At 26.8% G+C, this 26,737-nt stretch overlaps 1 protein-coding gene across 1 annotated transcript; it reads left to right on the top strand.

Moving 5' to 3' along the window:
• The first annotated feature begins 1,919 nt into the window (after positions 1–1,919).
• On the top strand, positions 1,920–26,524 carry Trhn (tryptophan hydroxylase). Its single transcript, XM_075307320.1, has 9 exons — positions 1,920–2,152; positions 2,243–2,458; positions 9,240–9,390; positions 14,438–14,603; positions 14,667–14,717; positions 21,638–21,919; positions 22,272–22,398; positions 22,483–22,715; positions 26,057–26,524. Exons 1-9 carry the CDS (start codon positions 2,018–2,020, stop codon positions 26,379–26,381), a joined length of 1,686 nt encoding a protein of 561 aa, XP_075163435.1. The 5' UTR covers positions 1,920–2,017; the 3' UTR covers positions 26,382–26,524.
• Positions 26,525–26,737: the final 213 nt, after the last annotated feature.

The raw sequence follows: 26,737 nt of genomic DNA on the forward strand, positions 1-26,737 counted from the left end.
TTTTATTTTGATAGAAAATTTTGTCAAAATTTTATTCTTATGAAGAATCTTGTAAAAATTTTCTTCCTATAAAAAATTTTGTCAGAATTTTATTTCTATAAAATTTTGTCAAAATTTTATTCCTATGAAGAATCTTGTAAAAATTTTACTTCTATAGAAAATTTTGTAAAAATTTTATTTCTATAGAAAATTTTCCCAAAATTTTATTTCTATAGAAAATTTTGCCAAAATTTTATTTCTATAGAAAATTTTGCCAAAATTTTATTTCTATAGAAAATTTTACCAAAATTTTATTTCTATAGAAAATTTTGCCAAAATTTTATTTCTATAGAAAATTTTGTAAAAATTTTATTTCTATAGAAAATTTTGTAGGAATTTTATTTCTATAGAAAATGTTGTCAAAATTTTATTTCTATAGAAAATTTCGTTTCTATAGATAATTTGTCAAAATTTTATTTCCATAGAAAATATTGCCAAAATTTTATTTTTATAGAAAATGTAGTCAAACTATTATTTCTATAAAATATTTTGTTAAAATTTTATTTCTATAGAAAATTTCGTTTCTATAGATAATTTGTCAAAATTTTATTTTTATAGAAAAGTATGTAAAAATTGTATTTCTATGGAAAACTTTTTGACGTCAAAATTTTATTTCTGTAGAAAATTTTGTCAAAATTTTATTTCTATGGAAAATTTAGTCCATTTTTTTATAGAAAATTTTGTCAACATTTTATTTTTATAGTTAATTGTGTCAAAAATTTTTTGTCTATAGAAAATTTTGTCAAAGTTTTATTTCTATAGAAAACTTTGTCAAAATTTTATTTCTATAGAAAACTTTGTCAAAATTTTATTTCTATAGAAAATTTTGTCAAAATTTTATTTCTATAGAAAATTTTGTCGGAATTTTATTTCTATAGAAAATTTTGTCGGAATTTTATTTCATTCGTTTTGTTTGTTATTGTTGGCTTCTCTTCAATCGTTATTGTTGTTTTTTTGATCTCAGCTTAAAGCCATGCATTGACTAAACTACAAGTGTAGCTTAACCAACAGAGGAAAAGTAGGCTTGTCAGAATTTTATTTTTATAGAAAATTTTGCCAGAATTTTATTTTTATAGAAAATTTTGTCAAAATTTTATTCCTATGAAGAATCTTGTAAAAATTTTATTTCTATAAAAAATTTTGTTAAAATGTTTATTTCTATAGAATTTTGTAAAAATCTTATTTCTATAGAAAATTTGTAAAAATTTTATTTCTATAGAAAATTTGTCAAAATTGTATTTCTACATGAAATTTGTGAGGAGTAATATTTTGCAAAATCTACCTAAACGTCAAGAAATCGACCAATCTACCAAACAGTAAAAAATCTATCATTTTTGGCACGAATTCTATGGCAGTCATGATTTTACTCTTTTTTTGATTATATGTTTCAATTCAATTCAGTTTGTTTTAATTTAATATTTTAAAATTATCCTCTTACCCATTAGTGTCCCCAATGGAATAAGTTGGTCGCAATCAAAGTTTCAGCTCAAACAAAACTTGCAAACATTTCAAGTCATAGAGATAACAAAGGATACAGGATAAGGTTCATGAATGAATGAAAGTAATCATGACTTGAACTTGCAACAAGTGGTGGAAAGGCAACTTTATTTGATGAAAATCTTTGAAAAATAAAATTCATCCTTGCTCACAACACGCACACACAAACACACAGAAAAACATCGATATATCCTTGCTTCCTTTATACAGCTACTGTAACTATCTACGACCAATGAATATGTATGAATGTATGTCAATGTGTCTGTGTATCCATGCCAATGAATTTGAGATGGCATCGGGGGGAGTTTGCTTGTATTGGTGTTTTGCTAAGATATAAAAGCCGAAAAGGCTTCACAGGATTCTTTCAGTTTTCGTTGGAAAATCGTCGCGAACGCTTTGATATTGGTCGACGGGCGGACCTCTCGGAGTTTCATGGATAACACAGAAATTGTGAAAGTGAATTGATAAGAAATCCATTGAAATGAGTGCCTCGGGTAAAAGTTTATTGGGCCTATGGCTCTATCGCAGTGGTGAACAAGAATGGGCTGTCAAACAAGGTAGTCCATTGCATGGCCGCCGTAGCAATAAAGATCTCACGGGTTCCTCTGATAGTGTTGTAAGTGCATCTAAGAACTTACAGAGTGCTAATAAAACAAACAAGGACTTGGATCGTAGTAATATTGTTGTCTTGTTGCCTCCTTCCCAGGAGAGTTCTGGTTTAAATCAAGTCAACAACAAGCTTAACTCGATGACTAACGATGGTTCATCTCAGGCTCCATGTTCTCCTGGCGATAGAGTATCCATTATATTTACCCTTAAAAATCAAGTTGGAAATTTGGCTAGGGCTTTACAGGTCTTCCAAGAATTGGGTATAAATGTGCTACATTTGGAATTATCACCATTGGAGAATGCCACAAACCAGGTGAGTTGTTAAATTTTTTTTTACAAAAACAAAAAAAAAATTATTACAATTTGAGGTTTCAAGAGAATTTTGAGGATTTTTAAGAGTACAGAAAATGTGGACGAGAACTCAGTTTTAATCAAAATTTTCATAGAAAATTGCTTTGAAACTTGAACAAGAAATTTAATTTTCCTAATAAGCCTCATCATCTAAATTTTATGTCTATAGGAAATATCACCAACTTTTATTTCTATATAAATTTTCGTCGTAGAAAGTGGCATCGAAATTTTATTTCTAATCAAAATATGGATAATATTTTATTTCCGTACAAAATTTTATTTTTACAAACAAAGTTCGATGAAATTTTATTTGCGTACAAATTTTCGACAAAATTTTATTTCGATGGTCTATAACGACATTTTTTTTTTTTGAATAAAATTTCAGAAATTTTTTGTTTCTAAAAAGAATTTGGACCAAATTTTATTTCTATAGAACATACTGGACGATATTTTATTTCTATTGAATCATATAAGAACTGTATTATCTATTGAACATGTCTACAAAATTTTATTTCTACAGAAAATTTCAAGATAATTTTGTTTTTATTGAAAATGTCAACAAAATTTTATTTCCAAAGAAAATTTCGACGAAATATTATTTCTAAAGAAATCGAAATAGTATTTCTATTGAAATTTTCAACGAAATTTTATATGCACAGAAATTTTTATTTTAAATGAAATTTAAAATTTATTTTAAATAAATGTCAACAAAATTTTATGTCCATGGAAAATTTCGACGAAATAAAAATTCTATAGAAAAATTCAAAGTAATTTTATTTTGTAGCAATTTTTTTTTTGCTTTTGTCATTTCGACTAAGTTTTATTTTTAAAGCGACGAAATCTTGCGATTGACTTTTCATGAAATTTTAATTGTTACAGACATTTTGGAAGCAATTGGTATCTCTGTAGTAACTTTGGAAAAAATTTTTATTTATATAAAAAAATAGTGACGAAATTTTATTTCTGTAGGAAATTTTTATGAAATTTTATTTCTGTAGGAAATTTGGACAAAATTTTAAATTTCTAGAAAAATTCCACAAAATTTTATTTCTGTAGAAAATTTCAACAAAATTTTATTACATTTTTTTAAATAAAATTTCAGAAATTTTTTGTTTCTAAAAAGAATTTGGACCAAATTTTGTTTCTAAAAAGAATTTGGACCAAATTTTATTTCTATAGAAAATACTGGACGAAATTTTATTTCTATTGAATCTTATAAGAACTTTATTATCTATTGAACATTTCTACAAAATTTCATTTCTACAGAAAATTTCACGATAATTTTGTTTCTATTGAAAATGTCAACAAAATTTTATTTCCAAAGAAAATTTCGACGAAATATTATTTCTAAAGAAACCGAAATCGAAATGGTATTTCTATTGAAATTTTCAACGAAATTTTATATGCACGGAAAATTTTATTTTAAATGAAATTTAAAATTTATTTTAAATAAATGTCAACAAAATTTTATGTCCATGGAAAATTTCGACGAAATAAAAACTTTTCATGAAATTTTAATTGTTACAGACATTTTGGAAGCAATTTGTATCTCTGTAGTAACTTTGGAACCAATTTTATTTCTATAAAAAATACTGACGAAATTTTATTTCTGTAGGAAATTTGGACAAAATTTTAAATTTCTAGAAAAATTCCACAAAATTTTATTTCTGTAGAAAATTTCAACAAAATTTTATTTCCATAGAAAATTTTGACGAAATTTTATGTTACAGAAAAATTCAACAAAAATTTATTTCGTTAAAAAATATTGACAAAATTTTATTTTCATATAAAACTTAAACGAACTTCTATTTCGATAGAATCAAACCAACTAACTACAGAAAATTTCAAGATAATTTTGTTTCTATTGAAAATGTCAACAAAATTTTATTTCCAAAGAAAATTTCGACGAAATATTATTTCTAAAGAAACCGAAATCGAAATGGTATTTCTATTGAAATTTTCAACGAAATTTTATATGCACAGAAATTTTTCATTTAAATGAAATTTAAAATTTATTTTAAATAAATGTCAACAAAATTTTATGTCCATGGAAAATTTCGACGAAATATAAATTCTACAGAAAAATTCAAAGTTATTTTATTTTTTTAGTAATTTTTTTGCTTTTGTCATTTCGACTAAGTTTTATTTGTAAAGCGACGAAATCTGGTTTCTACAGTGAATTGAAATCTTGCGATTGACTTTTCATGAAATTTTAATTGTTAAAGACATTTTGGAAGCAATTGGTATCTCTGTAGTAACTTCGGAAAAAAATTTATTTCTATAAAAAAATACTGACGAAATTTTATTTCTGTAGGAAATTTTTACGAAATTTTATTTCTGTAGGAAATTTGGACAACATTTTAAATTTCTAGAAAAATTCCACAAAATTTTATTTCTGTAGAAAATTTCAACAAAATTTTATTTCCATAGAAAATTTTTACGAAATTTTATGTCCACAGAAGAATTCAACAAAAATTTATTTCGTTAAAAAATATTGACAAAATTTTATTTTCATATAAAACTTAAACGAACTTCTATTTCGATAGAATCAAACCAACCACATTTTATTTCTATAGAACATTTTGATAATGATCTGGCATTTGTGACTAATTGAGAAAACAATGTAGAAAAATTCAACGAATTTTTTTTTATAGGAAATACTCGACGAAATTTTATTTTTAAAGCAAAAATTCGAAAAAATTTTACATCTAGAGAAAATTTCAACAAAATTTTATTTCTATGGAAAATGTCAAATAAATTTTGTTTCTATAGAAAATTTCAATGAAATTTTATTTCCGTAGAAAATTTCAACAAGATATTAATTCTATAGAAAATTTCGAAGAAATTGAAATTTTTATGGAAATACTCTATGAAATTTTGTTTCTATAAAAATTTTATTATTTTTATTTGTAGGAAATTTTGACTGATATTTATACATAAATTTTATGTCCATGGAAAATTTCGACGAAATATAAATTCTATAGAAAAATTCAAAGTAATTTTATTTTGTAGCAATTTTTTTTTTGCTTTTGTCATTTCGACTAAGTTTTATTTTTAAAGCGACGAAATTTGGTTTCTACAGTGAATTTCGACAAAATTACTCAAGCGACGAAATTTTGTTTCAAAAGTTAATTTCGATGAATTTTTTTATTCTTATTATTCCTATTTAAAATTTTATTATCTATAAAAATTTCAACGACATTTTATTTCCATAGAAAATTTCGACGAAATCTTAATTTTTATGGAAAATTTCGAAGAAATTTTATTTTTTTGCGTTTTTTTCCTTTTGTCATTTCGACTAAGCTTTATTTTTTAGGCGACGAAATTTTGTTTCTATAGTGAATTTCTACGAAATTACTAAAGCGACGAAACTTTTTTCAAAAGTGAATTTCGACGAAATTTTATTTCTGAAAATTTCCACAATTTTTTTCTATAGCAAGTTTCGTCGAAATTTAATTGTTATAGATATTTTGGAAGGAATTGTTTATCTATAGTAGCTTTTGAAGAAATTTTATTTATATGTGAATTTTTTTCGATAGGAAATTTCAACAAAATTTTAATCGAAATTTATTTGAAATTATTACGAAATTGTGTTTCTGTCGGAAATTTTGAAGGAAATTTCATATTTGTAGAAAAATTCATTAAAATTCTATTTCTGTAGAAAATTCAAATAAATGTTATTTCCATAGAAAAACTCAACAAAAATTTATTTCTTTACAAAATTTTGAAGAAATTTAATTTTCATATAAAATTGAAAAAAAAATGATTCAATAGAAAATTTTAAGCAACTTTTTTTGTGTAGAACATTTTTACAACTATCTGGCATATGTGACCAATATAGAAAAATTCAACAAAATTCTATTTATGTAGAAAATCTCAATGAAATTGCATAGAAAAACTCACAATTTTTTGAAGTATTTTTTTTTAATTTCGACCAAATTTTATATCTTTAAGAAATTTTGATGAAATTTCATTTCTATAGAAAATACTCGACGATATTTTATTTCCAAAATTTTGAAGAAATTTTATTTTTATATAAAGTATAGAAAGCTTCTACATTTTATTATTTCCCTCCGAAAATTCCAACGAAATTGTATTTCTTATTTCTATAGAAAACATCAATTAAATTTTGTTTCCATGAAAATTTTCAACAAAATTGTATTTCCAAGGAAAATTTTGATGATAATTTCTTTCTATAGAAATTTGTTTCTATCAGAAGTTTCGTTGAATTTTATTATTTATTTATACTTGTAGAAAATTTCAGCAAAATTATATTTCTATAGAAAATTTAGATGATTTTTTTTTGTTTTCAACAAAATTCCAAAATAATCATAGTTTGAAGAGGATTGAAATCTTGCGATTGACTTTTTATGAAATTTTAATTTTTACAGACATTTTGGAAGCAATTGGTATCTCTGTAGTAACTTTGGAAAAAAATGTTATTTCTATAAAAAATACTGACGAAAGTTTATTTCTGTAGGAAATTTTTACGAAATTTTATTTCTGTAGGAAATTTGGACAAAATTTTATTTCTGTAGAAAATTTGGACAAAATTTTAAATTTCTAGAAAAATTCCACAAAATGTTATTTCTGTAGAAAATTTCAACAAAATTTTATTTCCATAGAAAATTTTTACGAAATTTTATGTCCACAGAAAAATTCAACAAAAATTTATTTCGTTAAAAAATATTGACAAAATTTTATTTTCATATAAAACTTAAACGAACTTCTATTTCGCTAGAATCAAACCAACAAAATTTTATTTCTATAGAACATTTTGACAACTATCTAGCATTTGTGACTAATTGAGAAAACAATGTAGAAAAATTCAACGAATTTTTTTTATAGGAAATACTCGACGAAATTTTATTTTTAAAGAAAAAATTCGAAAAAATTTTACTTCAAGAGAAAATTTCAACAAAATTTTATTTCCATGGAAAATGTCAAATAAATTTTGTTTCTATAGAAAATTTCAATGAAATTTTATTTCCATAGAAAATTTTGAAGAAATTGAATTTTTATGGAATTTTTTTTATAGGAAATACTCGACGAAATTTTATTTTTAAAGAAAAAATTCGAAACAAATTTTACTTCTAGAGAAAATTTCAACAAAATTTTATTTCCATAGAAAATTTTTACGAAATTTTATGTCCACAGAAAAATTCAACAAAAATTTATTTCGTTAAAAAATATTGACAAAATTTTATTTTCATATAAAACTTAAACGAACTTCTATTTCGATAGAATCAAACCAACCAAATTTTATTTCTATAGAACATTTTCACAACTATCTAGCATTTGTGACTAATTGAGAAAACAATGTAGAAAAATTCAACGAATTTTTTTCGACGAAATTTTATTTTTAAAGAAAAAATTCGAAAAAATTTTACTTCAAGAGAAAATTTCAACAAAATTTTATTTCCATGGAAAATGTCAAATAAATTTTGTTTCTATAGAAAATTTCTATGAAATTTTATTTCCATAGAAAATTTTGAAGAAATTGAATTTTTATGGAATTTTATGGAATTTTTTTTATAGGAAATACTCGACAAAATTTTAATTTTAAAGAAAAAATTCGAAAAAAAATTTTACTTCTAGAGAAAATTTCAGCAAAATTTTATTTCCATAGAAAATTTTTACGAAATTCTATGTCCACAGAAAAATTCAACAAAAATTTATTTCGTTAAAAAATATTGACAAAATTTTATTTTCATATAAAACTTAAACGAACTTCTATTTCGATAGAATCAAACCAACCAAATTTTATTTCTATAGAACATTTTGACAACTATCTAGCATTTGTGACTAATTGAGAAAACAATTTAGAAAAATTCAACGAATTTTTTTTATAGGAAATACTCGACGAAATTTTATTTTTAAAGAAAAAATTCGAAAAAATTTTACTTCAAGAGAAAATTTCAACAAAATTTTATTTCCATGGAAAATGTCAAATAAATTTTGTTTCTATAGAAAATTTCAATGAAATTTTATTTCCATAGAAAATTTTGAAGAAATTGAATTTTTATGGAATTTTTTTTATAGGAAATACTCGACGAAATTTTAATTTTAAAGAAAAAATTCGAAAAAAAATTTTACTTCTAGAGAAAATTTCAGCAAAATTTTATTTTCATGGAAACTGTCCAATAAATTTTGTTTCTATAGAAAATTTCAATGAAATTTTATTTCCATAGAAAATTTCAACAAGATCTTAATTCTATAGAAAATTTCGAAGAAATTGAAATTTTTATGGAAATACTCTATGAAATTTTGTTTCTATAAAAATTTTATTATTTGTAGGAAATTTTGATTAATATTTATACATATATGAAGAAAGATTCAACAAAACTATATTTCCATAGAAAATTTCCAAGAAATTCTATAAAAAAATTAATTGATACTATTAATTTTTGTTTCAATTAAAAAAATTGTTATTCAACAATTAAATTTATTTTTATTTTTAATTAAATTTTTATTTATATATGTATTTGTTTCCAATTAAATTTTATTTATGTGTGAATTTTTTTTCGATAGGAAATTTCAAAATTTCAACAATCGAAATTTTTTAATTGGAAAAATGTTCATGAATTTTTTTTTTCTGTGTACATAAAATACTGAATTTAAAATTTCAATAAAAGTTTTTCTTATGAAAATTTTGACGAAAAGAAAAGAACATTTTCAACAACATTTTTTCGTTCATAGAAAATGTTGACGAAATATTTTTTTTTGTTTATCTTAATTTTTAGGCTGATGTCGTGGTTGATGTTGAATGTGACCCCAAACGTTTGGACCAGGTTCTGCAGATGTTGAATCGGGAAGTTCACTCAGTGAATTTTACTTCGGTAGATAAGAATGCTTTAGTCAGGGCTCCATCATTATCGGCTTGTTCCAGCTTTGGTAAGTAGAGGCATCAGAGAAGTTAAATAAAAATATTTAAGTTAGATTTCATGAAAATTATGGAAAATTTAATATTGAATATTGACCATATTTGAATATTGACCATAAAATATTAAAAAAATTGTGTCTAATAAAATTTTCATTCACATACAAAAAAAATCACCAAAATGTTTTCAATAGAAATGTAGAAAATTATATGAAATTTTATTTCTATAGGAAATTTCGTCGAAATGATTAGTGTAGAGAATTTAGACGTAATTTTATTTCCATTAGAACTTTCATGCATTGACAAGAGTAAAGGGTGATACGGTCAAAATTTGGTCAATATAAACTTGACGTATTTCTTTCAATTTTGCATTTAAAAAACCTAAACACCCCTCATTTTGAAGGTGTGTGTGTGTGTAGAATGTTGCTCCTATTTTGATTTTGTCAAAATGCCGTCCAAGCAAGAAGAAAATTTTGTTCGCGCATCGCGAAAATCCGAGCTACTCGCACGCAAAGCTGGCAAAATCGCCAAAAGTTGCCAAATCAACCGTTACAAATGTAATTAAAGTGTTTGGGGAACGTTTGTCGACAGCCAGGAAGTCTGGATCGGGGGGAAATCGAAAACCGGAAGCCGCTGAGACGACAAAGAGAGTTGCCAGTAGTTTCAAGCGAAACCCTAACCTCTCTCTCCGAGATGCCGCAAATAAGCTGGGTGTATCGTTTACAACCGTGCATCGAGCCAAAAAACGAGCCGGACTATCGACTTACAAGAAGGTAGTGACTCCAAATCGCGATGATAAACAAAATACGACGGCCAAAGCGCGATCCCGGAGGCTGTACACGACGATGCTGACGATGTTTGACTGCGTAGTAATGGACGACGAAACCTACGTCAAAGCCGATTACAAGCAGCTTCCGGGACAGGAGTTTTATACGGCAAAAGGAAGGGGAAAGGTAGCAGATATTTCCAAGCACATAAAACTGTCAAAGTTTGCAAAGAAATATCTGGTTTGGCAAGCCATCTGTACCTGTGGCTTGAAAAGCAGCATTTTCATAGCTTCCGGGACTGTCAACCAAGAAATTTACGTGAAAGAGTGTTTGAATAAACGTCTGCTGCCTTTCCTGAAGAAACACGGTTGTTCCGTACTGTTCTGGCAGGATTTGGCATCTTGCCATTACGGTAAAAAGGCCATGGACTGGTACGCCGCCAACAACGTGCAGGTGGTTCCCAAGGACAAGAACCCTCCCAACACGCCAGAGCTCTGCCCAATTGAGAAATACTGGGCTATTGTCAAGCGGAACCTAAAGAAGACCAAAAAAACTGCTAAGGACGAGCAGCAGTTCAAGGCAAACTGGCTTTCTGCGGCGAAGAAGGTGGACAAGATGGCTGTACAAAATCTGATGGCAGGTGTCAAGCGTGAGGCCCGGCAATTCGGATTTGGAAAAGCGATAGCCTAACTGAATATTTTTCCTGAATTTTATACTAATTGAACTTGAAAAAGAAATTTAATTTGATTTTTTAAATAAACGATTTCACCGATTTACACGCGTTTTCCCTTGACCAAATTTTGACCGTATCACCCTTTAGCTTGACCAAGAAAATTTGGCGAAATTAAATATTTGATGTACATTTTGATGGTATTTTTTATTTTCTATTAAATTGAAAATGTCATCACATTGTCACAATATAAAATTAATTTTGTCGAAACTATTTCTTTAGAATATTTTGATGTCATTTCATCATTCTATAGGATATTTCGACGACATTTAACTTCTGCTAAAATTTTTGATGATTTCATTTCTATAGAAAAAATCATCCAAATTTTATTTCAAGCAAATTTTTATACCCTGCGCCACACTATGGAGGGTATTATAAGTTAGTGCATATGTTTGCAACATCCAGAAGGAGACGAGATAGACACATGGTGTCTTTGGCAAAAATGCTCAGGGTGGGCTCTTGAGTCGATATAGCGATGTCCGTCTATCCGTGAACACATTTTTGTAATCAAAGTCTAGGTCGCAGTTTTAGTCCAATCGACTTCAAATTTGGCACAAGTATGTGTTTTGGCTCAGAATAGATCCCTATTGATTTTGGAAGAAATCGGTTTAGATTTAGATATAGCTCCCATATATATTTCGCCCGATATGGACTTATATGGCCCCAGAAGCCAGAGTTTTACCCTAATTTGCTTAAAATTTTGCACAAGAAGAACAATTAGTACTGTAGTCAAGTCTGCCAAATTTTATTGAAATCGGTTCAGATTTAGATATAGCTCCCATGTATATCGTTCACCCAATTTACACTCATATGATCACAGTGGCCAATCTTTTACTCCGATTTAATTGAAATTTTGCACAGGGAGTAGAATTAGCATTGTAGCTATGCGTGCCAAATTTGGTTGAAAATCACATTATCACAATATAAAATTAATTTTGTCGAAATTATTTCTTTAGAATATTTTGATGTCATTTCATCATTCTATAGGATATTTCGACGACATTTAACTTCTGCTAAAATTTTTGATGATTTCATTTCTATAGAAAAAATCATCCAAATTTTATTTGAAGCAAATTTTTATACCCTGCGCCACACTATGGAACAGGGTATTATAAGTTAGTGCATATGTTTGCAACATCCAGAAGGAGACGAGATAGACACATGGTGTCTTTGGCAAAAATGCTCAAGGTGGGCTCTTGAGTCGATATAGCGATGTCCGTCTGTCCGTCCGTCTGTCTGTGAACACATTTTTGTGATCAAAGTCTAGGTCGCAATTTAAGTCCAAACGCCTTCAAATTTGGCATATGTTCCTAATTTGGGTCAGAATAGAACCCTATTGATTTTGGAAGAAATCGGTTCAAATTTAGATATAGCTCCCATATATATCTTTCGCCCGATATGCACTAATATGGACCCAGCAACCAGAGTTTTATACCGATTTGCTTGAAATTTTGTACAAACATAACACTTAGTCGTATAGTCAAGTGTGCAAACTTTGATTGAAATCGGTTCAGATTTAGATATAGCTCCCATATATATCTTTCGCCCGATATGGACTTATATGGCCCCAGAAGCCAGATTTTTGGCTGAATTTGGTTGAAATTTTGCACTAGGAGTACAATTAGTAGTATAGTCAAGTGTGCAAAATTTGATTGAAATCGGTTCAGATTTAGATATAGCTCCCATATATATCTTTCGCCCGATATGGACTAATATGGTCCTAAAAGCCAGAGTTTTGGCCCAATTTGGTTGAAAATTTGCACAAGGAGTATATTCAGCATTGTAGCTATGCGTTCCAAATTTGGTTGAAATCGATTCAGATTTAGATATAGCTTCCATATATATCTTTCGCCCGATATGCACTTATATCGACCTAGAAGCCAGAGTTTTATCCCGATTATCTTGAAATTTTGCACAAGGAGTACAATTGGTAGTATAGTCATGTGTGCCAAATTTAACTGAAATCGGTTCAGATTTAGATATAGCTCCCATATATATCGTTCGCCCGATTTACACTCATATGTCCACAGTGGTCAATCGTTTACTCCGATTTAATTGAAATTTTGCACAGGGAGTAGAATTAGCATTGTAGCTATGTGTGCCAAATTTGGTTAAAATCGGTTCAGATTTAGATATAGCTCCCATATATAGCTTTCGCCCGATGTACACTCATATGACCACAGAGGCCAATTTTTTGCTCCGATTTAGTTGAAATTTTACACAGGGAGTAGGATTAGCATTGTAGCTATGCGTGCCAAATTTGGTTGAAATCGGTTAAGATTTAGATATATCTCCCATATATAGCTTTCGCCCGATTTACACTCATATGACCACAGATGCCAAATTTTAACTCCGATTTAGTTGAAATTTTTAGCTACGCGTGCCAAATTTGGTTGAAAACGGTTGAGATTTACATATAGCTCCCATATATATTTTTTTTCTGATTTCGACAAAAATGGTCAAAATACCAAAATTTTCCTTGTAAAATCGCCACTGCTTAGTCGAAAAGTTGTAAAAATGAGTCTAATTTTCATAAACTTCTAATACATATATATCGAGCGATAAATCATAAATAAACTTTTGCGAAGTTTCCTTAAAATTGCTTCAGATTTAAATGTTTCCCATATTTTTTTACGAACATTGTGTTCCACCCTAGTGCATTAGCCGACTTAAATTTTGAGTCTATAGATTTTGTAGAAGTCTACTAAATTCTGTCCAGATCGAGTGATATTTAAATGTATCTATTTGGGACAAACCTTTATATACAGCCCCCAACACATTTGGCAGATGTGATATGATATCGAAAATTTAAATCTACAAAGTGGTGCAGGGTATAATATAGTCGGCCCCGCCCGACTTTAGACTTTCCTTACTTGTTTTTTATTTAGAAAATGTCAACAAAATTTTATTTATCTCGAAAATTTCGACGAGCTTTTATTTTTTTTTTAGCTAATACGGCCTATCGCATTTATGTAAATAAAAACAATTTATACATATTTCCCGGCGTTTCGTCGATGATTGTCGACATTTTCAAGGCATTTTTGATTTTCTATTAAATTGAAAATATGATCACATTGTCACAATATAAAATTAATTTTGTCGAAATTATTTCTTTAGAATATTTTGATGTCATTTCATCATTCTATAGGATATTTCGACGAAATTTAATTTCTGCTAAAATTTTTGACGATTTTATTTCTATATAAAAAAATCATCCAAATTTTATTTCAAGCAAATTTTTCAGCTACATTTTATTTTCAGAGAAAATTTCGATTGTTAATTAAAACAAAAACTAATTTAATAACATTTGTTATTGGGATGAATTATTTTCTCAACTGACGTTGGTGATTGAAACTATCATTTCAATGCTTGAGGAATTTTCAAAACAAATACTAATTTAATCTATTAATTTCGTAAATGAAGACAAAATTATTAAAAAAAAATATATCAATTAATTCATGATTGAATTAGAAAATATTTGTTTTTATTAACAAGCCTGTTTGGTTATTTCCAATTTTGTTGGAAACTCTGTGATCTATTCATTTCTATATATTATCCTTATAGATTTTGGTGATATGGTATGGTTTCCGCGAAAAATTTCTGACTTGGATAAAGCCCAAAATGTCCTAATGTATGGTTCAGAGTTGGACGCTGATCATCCTGGATTTAAGGACCCTGTCTATCGTAAACGACGAGAAAAATTCTATTCAATTGCAATGAATTTTAAGCAGTAAGTTTGTTATGTCCTTGATACTCTAACGAGAAACCCTATTAACTAACACTTTTTTGCAAGTGGAAATCCTATACCACGAGTTCAATATACTCCAGAAGAGATAAAAACTTGGTAAGTTTTGACCAAACCAATAATAAAAAAAAACAACAAATATCAGCGATAGTTTTTCTATTAAAATTTTTATAGAAAAAATATTAATGTGATATATAAATTAATTTAATTAATTTTTAATTAAAAGGAAAATAAAGGACATACATTAATTGAATCAATTAAATAATTAATGAATTATTTTTTTATTTGAATTGTTTAATTTTTTTAATTGAAAGAAAATTTAAGCACATACATTAATTAAATCAATTAAATATTTAATTAATTAAATTTTCAATTGAATTGATTAATTTTTTTAATTGAAAGAAAATTGAAGCAAATACATTAATTAAATCAATTAAATATTTAATTGAATTAATATTTAATTGAAAGAAAAATTGGAGCAACTACATTAATTAAATCAATTAAATATTTAATTGAATTAATTTTTAATTAAAAGAAAAATTAAGCACATACATTAATTAAATCAATTAAATTTTAATGGAATTAATTAAATATTCTATTAAAATAATTAATTATTTAATAGGCTTCTCTAAATGATATCAGGTGTGGAAAATGCTGTACTATATCAATATTCTTTCACTCTGATCAGTACTGTAGTACCCCCGCCATTGATTTAGTATCTTTTGTGTAGACATTTTTGAGCCGATATCATATTTATGGTACAATAGTTTTGACAAAATATTTTAATATTTTGAAAAAGTCTTTAACAAACTTATTTGTTAATAGTCTTTTACAAAACAGACAAGTTCATGCGGGAAGAAAATCTCGATTTTGTAAAAGTCATAGTCAAAAACACGATTTTATTTAATTTCAAGAATGTTCCACACGAACACTTTCTAGATAAGAAGTTATCGATCGCGTACTAAGGTATTGCGAACCATTACAGTTACGTTCGAAACTTGAAAAAAAAAATAATCTACCAATATTTGGAGAAAATCTTACCAAAAACTAACACACATATATTATTTTGAAAAAATTTATTCTTCTTCAGAAAATTTTGTTAAAAATTTATTTCTACAGAAAATGTTGCCAAAATTTTATTCCTATAGAAAATTTTACCAAAATTTTATTTCTATAGAAAATTTTGTCAAAATTTGATTTCTATAGAAAATTTTGTCAAAATGTTATTTCATTCGTGTTGTTTTGTTATTATTGGTTTATTCTTCAATCATTATTGTTGTTTTTGATTTCAGCTTAAAACCATGTATTGACTAAACTACAAGTGTAGCTTGACAAATAGAGGAAAAGAATGTTTGTTAAATTTATTTGGGCAAAGCCCTATAGACGGCAAGATGGTTGGATGGACGCACGTATCGGAATTACCACATTCCTCACCAGCATCCTCTACTTGCAGCAAAACTATCAACCTATTATCATAATAAATTCTGGTAGTTCACTAAAGCCAAAGCGAACCACACTTGAACCTTCCAAAAAAAGGTTTTTGATAGTCGGCTTTTACCGAAATAAATCTTTGTGCAATCATTTTATTTCTATAGAAAATTTTGACAACATTTTATTTCTATAGCATATTTTGTCAAACTTTTATTTCAGATGAAAATTTGTCAAAATTTTATTTCAGATGAAAATTTTGTCAAACTTTTATTTCAGATGAAAATTTTGTCAAAATTCTATTCCTATAGCATATTTTGTCAAAATTTTATTTCAGATGAAAATTTTGTCAAAATTTTATTTCGATAGAAAATTTTGTCAAAATTTTATTTCAGATGAAAATTTTGTCCAAATTTTATTTCAGATGAAAATTTTGTCAAAATTTTATTTTTATAGAAAATTTTGTCAAATTTTATTTTTATAGAAAATTTTGTCAACATTTTATTTCTATAGCATATTTTGTCAAACTTTTATTTCAGATGAAAATTTTTTCAAAATTTTATTTCGATAGAAAATTTTATTTCAGATGAAAATTTTGTCAAACTTTTATTTCAGAAGAAAATGTTGTCAAAATTTTATTTCGATAGAAAATTTTGTCAAAATTTTATTTCAGATGAAAATTTTGTCAAAATTTTATTTCAGATGAAAATTTTGTCAAAATTTTATTTTTATAGAAAATTTTGTCAAATTTTATTTTTATAGAAAATTTTGTCAACATTTTATTTCTATAGCATATTTTGTCAAACTTTTATTTCAGATGAAAATTTTTTCAAAATTTTATTTCGATAGAAAATTTTGTCAAAATTTTATTTCAGATGAAATTTTGTTAAAATTTTCTTTTTATAGACAATTTTATTTCGATAGAAAATTTTGTCAAAATTTTATTTCTATAGAAAGTTTTGTGAAAATTTTATTTCTATAGAAAATTTTGTCAAAATTTTATTTCGATAGAAAATTGTGTTAAAATTTTATTTCTATAGAAAATTTTGCCAAAATTTTATTTTTATAGAAAATTTTGTCAAAATTTTATTTCTACAAAAAATGTTGTCAACATTTTATTTCTATAAAAATGTTTAAAAATGTTTATAGAAATAAAATGTTGACAACATTTTTTGTAGAAATAAAATTTTGACAAAATTTTCTATAAAAATAAAATTTTGGCAAAATTTTCTATAGAAATAAAATTTTAACACAATTTTCTATCGAAATAAAATTTTGACAAAATTTTCTATAGAAATAAAATTTTCACAAAACTTTCTATAGAAATAAAATTTTAACACAATTTTCATTCGAAATAAAATTTTGACAAAATTTTAAATAGAAATAAAATTTTGACAAAATTTTCATACGAAATAAAATTTTGACAAAATTTTCTATAGACATAAAATTTTGACAAAATTTTCTATAGAAATAAAATTTTGACAAAATTTTCTATAGAATGTTGACAAAATTTTCTATAGAAATAAAATTTTGACAAAATTTTCTATAGAAATAATTTTTGACAAATTTTTCTATAGAATTAAAATTTTGACAAAATTGTCTATAGAAATAAAATTTTAACACAATTTTCTATCGAAATAAAATTTTGACAAAATTTTCTATAGAAATAAAATTTTCACAAAACTTTCTATAGAAATAAAATTTTGTTAAAATTTTCTTTTTATAGACAATTTTATTTCGATAGAAAATTTTGTGAAAATTTTATTTCTATAGAAAGTTTTGTGAAAATTTTATTTCTATAGAAAATTTTGTCAAAATTTTATTTCGATAGAAAATTGTGTCAAAATTTTATTTCTATAGAAAATTTTGCCAAAATTTTATTTGTATAGAAAATTTTGTCAAAATTTTATTTCTACAAAAAATGTTGTCAACATTTTATTTCTATAAACATTTTTTTCAAAATTTTATTTCTATAAAAACTTTTGTAAAAATTTTATTTCTTTAGAAAATTTTATTTTTATAGAAAATTTTATTTCGATAGAAGATTTTGTCAAAATTTTATTTCGATAGAAAGTTTTGTCAAAATTTTATTTCTATAGAAAATTTTGTCAAAATTTTATTTCGAATGAAAATTTTGTCAAAATTTTATTTCGAATGAAAATTGTGTTAAAATTTTATTTCTATAGAAAATTTTGTCAAAATTTTATTTCGATAGAAAATTTTGTCAAAATTTTATTTCAGATGAAATTTTGTTAAAATTTTCTTTTTATAGACAATTTTATTTCGATAGAAAATTTTGTTAAAATTTTATTTCTATAGAAAGTTTTGTGAAAATTTTATTTCTATAGAAAATTTTGTCAAAATTTTATTTCGATAGAAAATTGTGTTAAAATTTTATTTCTATAGAAAATTTTGTCAAAATTTTAATTCTATAGAAAAATTTGTCAAAATATTATTTCTATGGAAAATTTTGTCAAAATTTTATTTCTATATAAAATTTTGTCAACATTCTATAGAAAATTTTGTCAAAATTTTATTTCTATAGAAAATTTTGTCAAAATTTTATTTCTATAGAAAATTTTGTCAAAATTTTATTTCTATAGAAAATTTTGTCAAAATTTTATGTCTATAGAAAATTTTGTCAAAATTTTATTTCGTATGAAAATTTTGTCAAAATTTTATTTCGAATGAAAATTGTGTTAAAATTTTATTTTGATAGAAAATTTTGTCAAAATTTTATTTCGATAGAAAATATTGTCAAAATTTTATTTCGATAGAAAATTTTGTCAAAATTTTATTTCTATAGAAAATTTTGGCAAAATTTTATTTTTATAGTAAATTTTGTCAAAATTTTATTTCTATGGAAAATTTTGTCAAAATAAAAAGGACAGACCCGCTCACAGCCTGCATTCACTGATTTCTGCCAATCAACTGATCGACGATTGTGTTTATTTTTCGGTTGATAGTTACTTCGTTTCGCATACGAAGTTTCGTCTTTACTAAAGCAAAGTATTCTATCTTCACTAAAAATGTGTTGTTTTACTCGTATCGTGACGATTACAACAGAACCAAAATATTGAAAAACTGTAAAACGATTCCTTTTGAATGTGATTGCTCTGCAATGCTTGACACTGTAATCGCTTTACAGTGTTTCTGTTCTATTCATTAATCGAAGTATTCGGAGTATTCGTGGAGTGTATTGCCTTCACTAAAACATCGATTACTTCGAATAAGCTTGTGCAGGCCAGGGATGGAAAATACAATTTTTAAGAAAGTACAAAAAAGGTTTTTTTTTTGAGCGAAAAAGTACTTTTCACTAAATTTTAACAAAACTTCCATTGGAAGATTATTGTTTAGACTGAACTTTGTATGTCAACTCCTCAATTTTACTTATTGTTTTTTGTTTTCGTTTTATATCCACTTGGTAGAATTCATGGAATTTCATAAATTTTCTGTAGATAAATAAAAATAAATTTTAGACGAAATTTTCTATAGAAATAAAATTTTGACAAAATTTTCTACCGAAATAAAGTTTTGACAAAGTTTTATATAGATATAAAATTTTGACAAAATTTCCTATAGAAATAAAATTTTGACAAAATTTTCTACCGAAATAAAGTTTTGACAACATTTTCTACCGAAATAAAGTTTTGACAAAATTTTTTACCGAAATAAAGTTTTGACAAAACTTTTTACCGAAATAAAGTTTTGACAAAACTTTCTATAGATATAAAATTTTGACAAAATTTCCTATAGAAATAAAATTTTGACAAAATTTTCTACCGAAATAAAGTTTTGACAAAATTTTCTACCGAAATAAAGTTTTGACAAAATTTTTTACCGAAATAAAGTTATGACAAAACTTTCTATAGATATAAAATTTTGACAAAATTTTCTATAAAAATAAAATTTAACAAAATTTTCAACAGAAATAAAAGTTTGACTAAATAGTCTATGGAAATAAAAGTTTGACTAAATATTCTATAGAAATAAAATTTTCATCTGAATAAAATTTAAACAAAAATTCGATAAAAATAAAATTTTGACAAAATTTTCTATAGAAATAAAATTTTGACAAATTTTTTTATAGAAATAAAATTTTGACACAATGTTTTATAGAAATAAAATTTTTACAAAATTTTCTATAGAAATAAAATTTTGACAAAATTTTCTATGGAAATAAAATTTTGACAAAATTTTCTAAGGAAATAACATTTTGACAAAATTTTCTATAAAAATAAAATATTGACAAAATTTTCTATAGGAATAAAATTTTGACAAAATTTTCTATCGAAATAAAATTTTGACAAAATTTTCTATAGAAATAAAATTTTGACAAATTTTTCTAGAGAAATAAAATTTTGACAAAATTTTCTACCGAAATAAAGTTTTGACAAATTTTTCTAGAGAAATACAATTTTGACAAAATTTTCTATAAAAGTAAAATTTTGACAAAATTTTCTATAGAAATAAAATTTTGACACAATGTTTTATAGAAATAAAATTTTGACAAAATTTTCTACCGAAATAAAGTTTTGACAAAACTTTCTATAGATATTTTCTATAGAAATAAAATTTTGACAAATTTTTTTATAGAAATAAAATTTTGACGCAATGTTTTATAGAAATAAAATTTTGACACAATGTTTTATAGAAATAAAATTTTGACAAAATTTTCTATAGAACTAAAATTTTGACACAATGTTTTATAGAAATAAAATTTTGACAAAATTTTCTAAGGAAATGACATTTTGACAAAATTTTCTATAGAAATAAAATTTTGACAAAATTTTCTATAGAAATAAAATTTTGACAAAATTTTCTATAGAAATAAAATTTTGACAAAATTTTCTATAGAAATAAATTTTTGACAAAATTTTCTATAGAAATAAAATTTTTACAAAAATTTTCTATAGAAATAAAATTTTGACAAATTTTTCTATAGAACTAAAATTTTGACAAATTTTTCTATAGAACTAAAATTTTGACACAATGTTTTATAGAAATAAAATTTTGACAAAATTTTCTAGAGAAATAAAATTTTGACAAAATTTTCTAGAGAAATAAAATTTTGACAAAATTTTCTATAGAAATAAAATTTTGACAAAATTTTCTATAGAAATAAAATTTTGACAAAAATTTTCTAAAGAAATAAAATTTTGCAAAAGAAAAAATGCACAATTTTCTGCAGAAATAAAATTTTGACAAAATTTTAGCTAAACAATATTTTTTGGTAGTTTTAATAAGTCTGTTAAAGACTTTTTTCAAAATATTAAAATATTTTGTCAAAACTAGTGTACAATAAATCTGATATCGGCACAAAAATATCTACACAAAAGGTACTAAATCATATGCGGGGGTACTACGGTACTGACCAGGGTGTAAAAGTATTGAAAAAAAAAAATACTATAGTACTGCATTTTCCATCCCCGGTGCAGGCCTTTGTTTCCAACCCTGATTGAAATTATCACTTTCGCAATTTCAATTACACTTCAATCAATAAAACTTATTATTTTAGTTTATGATTGAAGCTAAGCAATATTTTGTTTCCATATATACTTATCGTTGTAATTGATTTTCTTTTATTTTAGGGGAACGGTATTCAATGAACTTCATCGTTTATATGTGAAACATGCTGTACCCGAATATATGGAAAATTGGCCAGAATTGGTTAAGTATTGTGGCTATCGTGAAGATAATATTCCACAATTGCAGGATGTGAGCATTTTTCTGAAGCGTAAAACTGGCTTTCAGCTGAGACCTGTGGCTGGATATCTTTCACCCAGGGACTTTTTATCCGGTTTGGCTTTTCGGGTATTTCATTGCACTCAGTATATAAGGCATTCGTCTGATCCATTTTATACACCCGAACCGTAAGTATAGAGGACTATTTGAATCCCTCTACACAGAAAATAATATTATAATTTTTGAGCTAACAATAAATTGTTGTTACAGAAAAATTTTAAATGCAACAACATTTTTGTTGATATAACAAAATGTTTGTTGATATAACAAAATTGGTTGCTAAAGTGACTAAAATCGTAATTGTATTTACAAATTACGTTGTTAGCTCAAATTTAAACATAATTTTAATTGTATTGACAATCAAATTAATTGATATTTTTTTGTGTGTAAAGAGTGCCACAAAGTCGTACGTCTTGTTTTGGGCCTTTAGATATACATTTTCTCAATTGTTACCATTAACGCTATACATTTTTTCTCTAGAGATTGTTGCCATGAGCTTTTGGGTCATATGCCTCTCTTAGCCAATTCAAGTTTTGCCCAATTTTCTCAGGAAATTGGTTTAGCTTCTTTGGGTGCTTCCGATGCAGATATTGAAAAATTGGCTACGGTAGGGTATTTAAATTTTCAACTGCCGCTACTAAAATTCCCGCTGTTTTATTCCTTTCATGGTTTTTTGTTTCGTTTTTTTCAGTTATACTTCTTCACTGTGGAATTTGGTTTGTGTCATCAACCCGATAATACTTTCAAAGTTTATGGAGCTGGTCTTTTAAGTTCAGTGGCTGAACTTCAACATGCTCTTACTACAAAAGAGAAAATCAAAAAGTTCGATCCTGAAATAACCTGCAAGGAGGAATGCATTATAACATCCTATCAAAATGCTTACTATTATACGAACTCGTTTGAGGAAGCTAAGGAGAAAATGAGGTAAGAGCTGGTGATATATTTTCTACACATATTTCTATACATCCGCTGTTGTTGATAGTGAAAAGATTTTGAAAAAATCCCAAATTTTTTTGGAATTCAACGTTATCGTGGGAAAAGGTCCCCAATATTAACAACACTGACCATCGTTGTCTGTATTGGGGATTTTGCCCCACATTGGGGACGAACATTTTGAGTTGGGGACTTGGGGATTTAGTGGGGAATTTTGTGGGGTGACCGAACTCCCATTTTCATTTGCCAAAATCCGGTCTCCTGGAGTTGTGTTTCGAAATCTTTATTTTATTGCAGGCCCCAAGCAGTTTGATAATAAATTTTTAATTTGTACTGAATTTTCTACCGCAGAACATATTTCTTTATTTCTTTATTTTTTTTTTTTTTCATAAAATATTGTCAAAATGTTTTGGAGATTTTTGTAATGAAATTGAATTTAAATTGGTGATTTTTGGGGACGAAAGCGTCCTAATTTGGGGATATGATCGAGAACAATACTGACACCAGGGTTGCCATTTTGGTCCGATCGGACCTAAATTGGTCCCAAAAATTATTAATTTTTAAATTTTGCTCGATGGTCGCACCAAATTTGCTTGGTTTTGGTCCATTTTCGTCAAATTGGTATTTTTTTAAAAATTTTCTATAGAAATTAAATTTTGACAAAATTTTCTGTAAAAATAAAATTTTGACAAAGTTTTCTATAGAAATAAAATTTTGACAAAATTTTCTATAGAAATCAATAGAAATAAAAATTTGACAAAATTTTGTATCGAAGTAAAATTTTGGAAAAGTTTTAAATGATATTAATTTAATTTGGAAAAATGGTCCGCTGATAGGAATTTTTGTCCAATTTTGGAAAAATGTTGGTCCAAAATAAAAATTCATTGTGGCAACGCTGACTGACACTGAGGCAAAGATACTTGAGAAGAAGATGCAGTCTTGCCATAGCAAAACTGAAGCACCAGAGGACTCTGCCAACAAAATATCATAAAGTTTGCGTCGACGTGTCTCCCAAATGTACTGCCGTTGGCGTCGGAAAATATCATAACATTTTTATACCCTTCACCACTACTGTGGTACAGGGTATAATAAGTTTGTGCATTTGTATGTAACGCCAAGAAGGAAAAGTCTGAAACTCATCGTTTAGTATACCGATCGTCTTAGAATTAAATTTAGCGATGTCCGTCTGTCTGTCTGTCTGTCCGTCTGTCTGTCTGTTGATGTATTTTTATGTGCAAAGTACAGTTCGCAGTTTTAGTCCGATTGTCCTAAAATTTGGTACAGGGTCCTGTTTCGGCTCAAAGACGATCGGTTCAGATTTAGATATAGCTGCCATATATATTTTTCATCGATCTGGTCATAATTGGCGTGTATATCAACCGATCTTCCTCAAATTCCATACATTCGAATATTTTAACAGTCTCGAAAAACTTGCAAAATATCAGCCAAATCGGTTCAGATTTAGATATAGCTCCCATATATAGCTTTCGCCCGATTTACACTCATTTGCCCACAGAGGCCAATTTTTTGCTCCGATTTAGTTGAAATTTTGCACAGGGAGTAGAATTAGCATTGTAGCTATGCGTGCCAAATTTGGTTGAAATCGGTTCAGATTTAGATATATCTCCCATATATAGCTTTCGCCCGATTTACACTCATATGACCACAGAGGCCAATTTTTAACTCCGATTTAGTTGAAATTTTGCACAGGGAGTAGAATTAGCATTGTAGCTATGCGTGCCAAATTTGGTTGACATCGGTTCAGATTTAGATTTAGCTCCCATATATATGTTTTTCTGATTTCGACAAAAATGGTCAAAATACCAACATTTTCCTTGTAAAATCGCCACTGCTTAGTCGAAAAGTTGTAAAAATGACTCTATTTTTTTTAAACTTCTAATACATATATATCGAGCGATAAATCATAAATAAACTTTTTCGAAGTTTCCTTAAAATTGCTTCAGATTTAAACGTTTCCCATATTTTTTTAGTAACATTGTGTTCCACCCTAGTGCATTAGCCGACTTAAATTTCGAGTCTACAGATTTTGTAGAAGTCTATCAAATTCTGTCCAGATCGAGTGATATTTATTTAAATGTATGTATTTGGGACAAACCTTTATATATAGCCCCCAACACATTTGACGGATGTGATATGGTATCGAAAATTTAGATCTACAAAGTGGTGCAGGGTATAGTATAGTCGGCCCCGCCCGACTTCTGGGAAGTAAAAACATGCATATAAACCATAATTCTTAATCTGATTATTATACTGAACAGGTTTTGAAAATTCCCCTCTAATATCCCCAAATTTGTGGAAATTCCCCACCAAATCGCCAAGTCCCCAACTCGAAACTTTTGTCCTCATCCACGAAAAAATATCCCCGTTTTTGGGGAAAATTCCCAATACTGGCAACACTGCCAAAGGCCAACGCAGAGTGAATGAAAACACAAGAAGACGAACATTTCTCTTCTACAAAAACAGCAAATGTCAACCGTATAGATGTCGCACAATGCCTGCAGCTTTGGTATTACCGACGTTGCGGCCGAAGCGCTGTTTTGATAAATTGTTTATAAAGGCATCGGCAGTTATAATTTCAAATTGTCTGCCAAAAAATTTAATGGAATGAAAACATTTATAAAAAAGAACATTTGTTACTACAAAGTAGGGTTTAAATCCTATTTTCTTTACGTTTCGTAAAGTCGGCAGAGATCTGAACTGGGTGACACCGACTCAAACTGTATGATGTTTGAGAGAAGCGCCAACAAAAACTGCATGATATTAGAGAAATTTCCCACAAGACTACCACCTACTGACGCAGTTTCGCTTCACAGTTTCGTCCTCTTGTCTTTTTATTCTCTCTGGCCAAATTTTTTCTCCTATTCACATGAAATTTTGCAAAGAGAGTAGACTTAACATTCAAAATATTTAAAGTTTCACTCCGATTTAAAATAAAATTGCACTGAGAGTAGACTTAAATTCTAGCTATGTATGCTAAATTTGGTTCAAATCGATTTAGATTTATATGTTAAAAAAATATCATAATTCACTCACAGTTTTAACGGAATTTCAAATTTGAATTTATGAATTTAAAGATTACTAAAAATGGTACCAAATATGTCGTGGTGCTACCATGGTACTTGTTTTACTGAAATAGTACCAAAAACACTACAAAAGTGCCAATTTTATCAACGCTGGTTGAAATAGTACTAAATTGACTTCGAAAAGTATTTTTCTAACTACATAAGCACCTTTGTAAATACAATCCCTCAGATGGCGCCAAACGCTAAACCCACAAATTAACTTACCCCAATTTTTCTCTTACATTTCAGATCATTTGCCGAAAGTATTCAACGCCCCTTTGGAGTTCGTTATAATCCCTATACCCAAAGTGTGGAAGTTCTATCGAATGCTCAGAAAATTACAGCTGTTGTTAGTGAGCTGAAGGGTGATCTTAGTATTGTTTGTTCAGCTCTACGAAAAATTTCGGCTACCGATGAAACTCTGGATGTCGATAGTATTGCCAATATGTTACAGACCAGTTTGAATGTTCGTGGTGATCGTACACCACAAAATGCTATAAGTCCAGATAATTCTGATAATTCACAACATTCAATTGTTGTACATACTCCAGAAGAGCTGGGCGAAGAAGACTAAAGAGTTGAAGAAAACAAAATAATGAATTAAAAAAACAAAGTCAAAAAATGAACCAAAAAAGGGACCAAATATTGTTGTATGTTAATATGTACTTTTTCCGTTTTTCGATTCTCTCCTTTAAATATATATATAAAAATCGTTAATATTTATTGTAGCAAAAATAAAAACAGGCTTACTTATGTGTATTTTAATAAAATAAAAAAATCTCTTAGTATTAGCTACACACACATACAAAATCATATATAAAAAAATGTAAAGCAAATATCGCTGTAAAAATGTCCAATTATTTATTTTTATTAATTTGAGGTAAGTGTGAAATTTTAAGAACGTAATAAATGGAATAGTCCGATATGGCG

The sequence above is a fragment of the Haematobia irritans genome, chromosome 4 (assembly GCF_050003625.1).
Source record: "Haematobia irritans isolate KBUSLIRL chromosome 4, ASM5000362v1, whole genome shotgun sequence".
NCBI classification, from domain to species: domain Eukaryota; kingdom Metazoa; phylum Arthropoda; class Insecta; order Diptera; family Muscidae; genus Haematobia; species Haematobia irritans.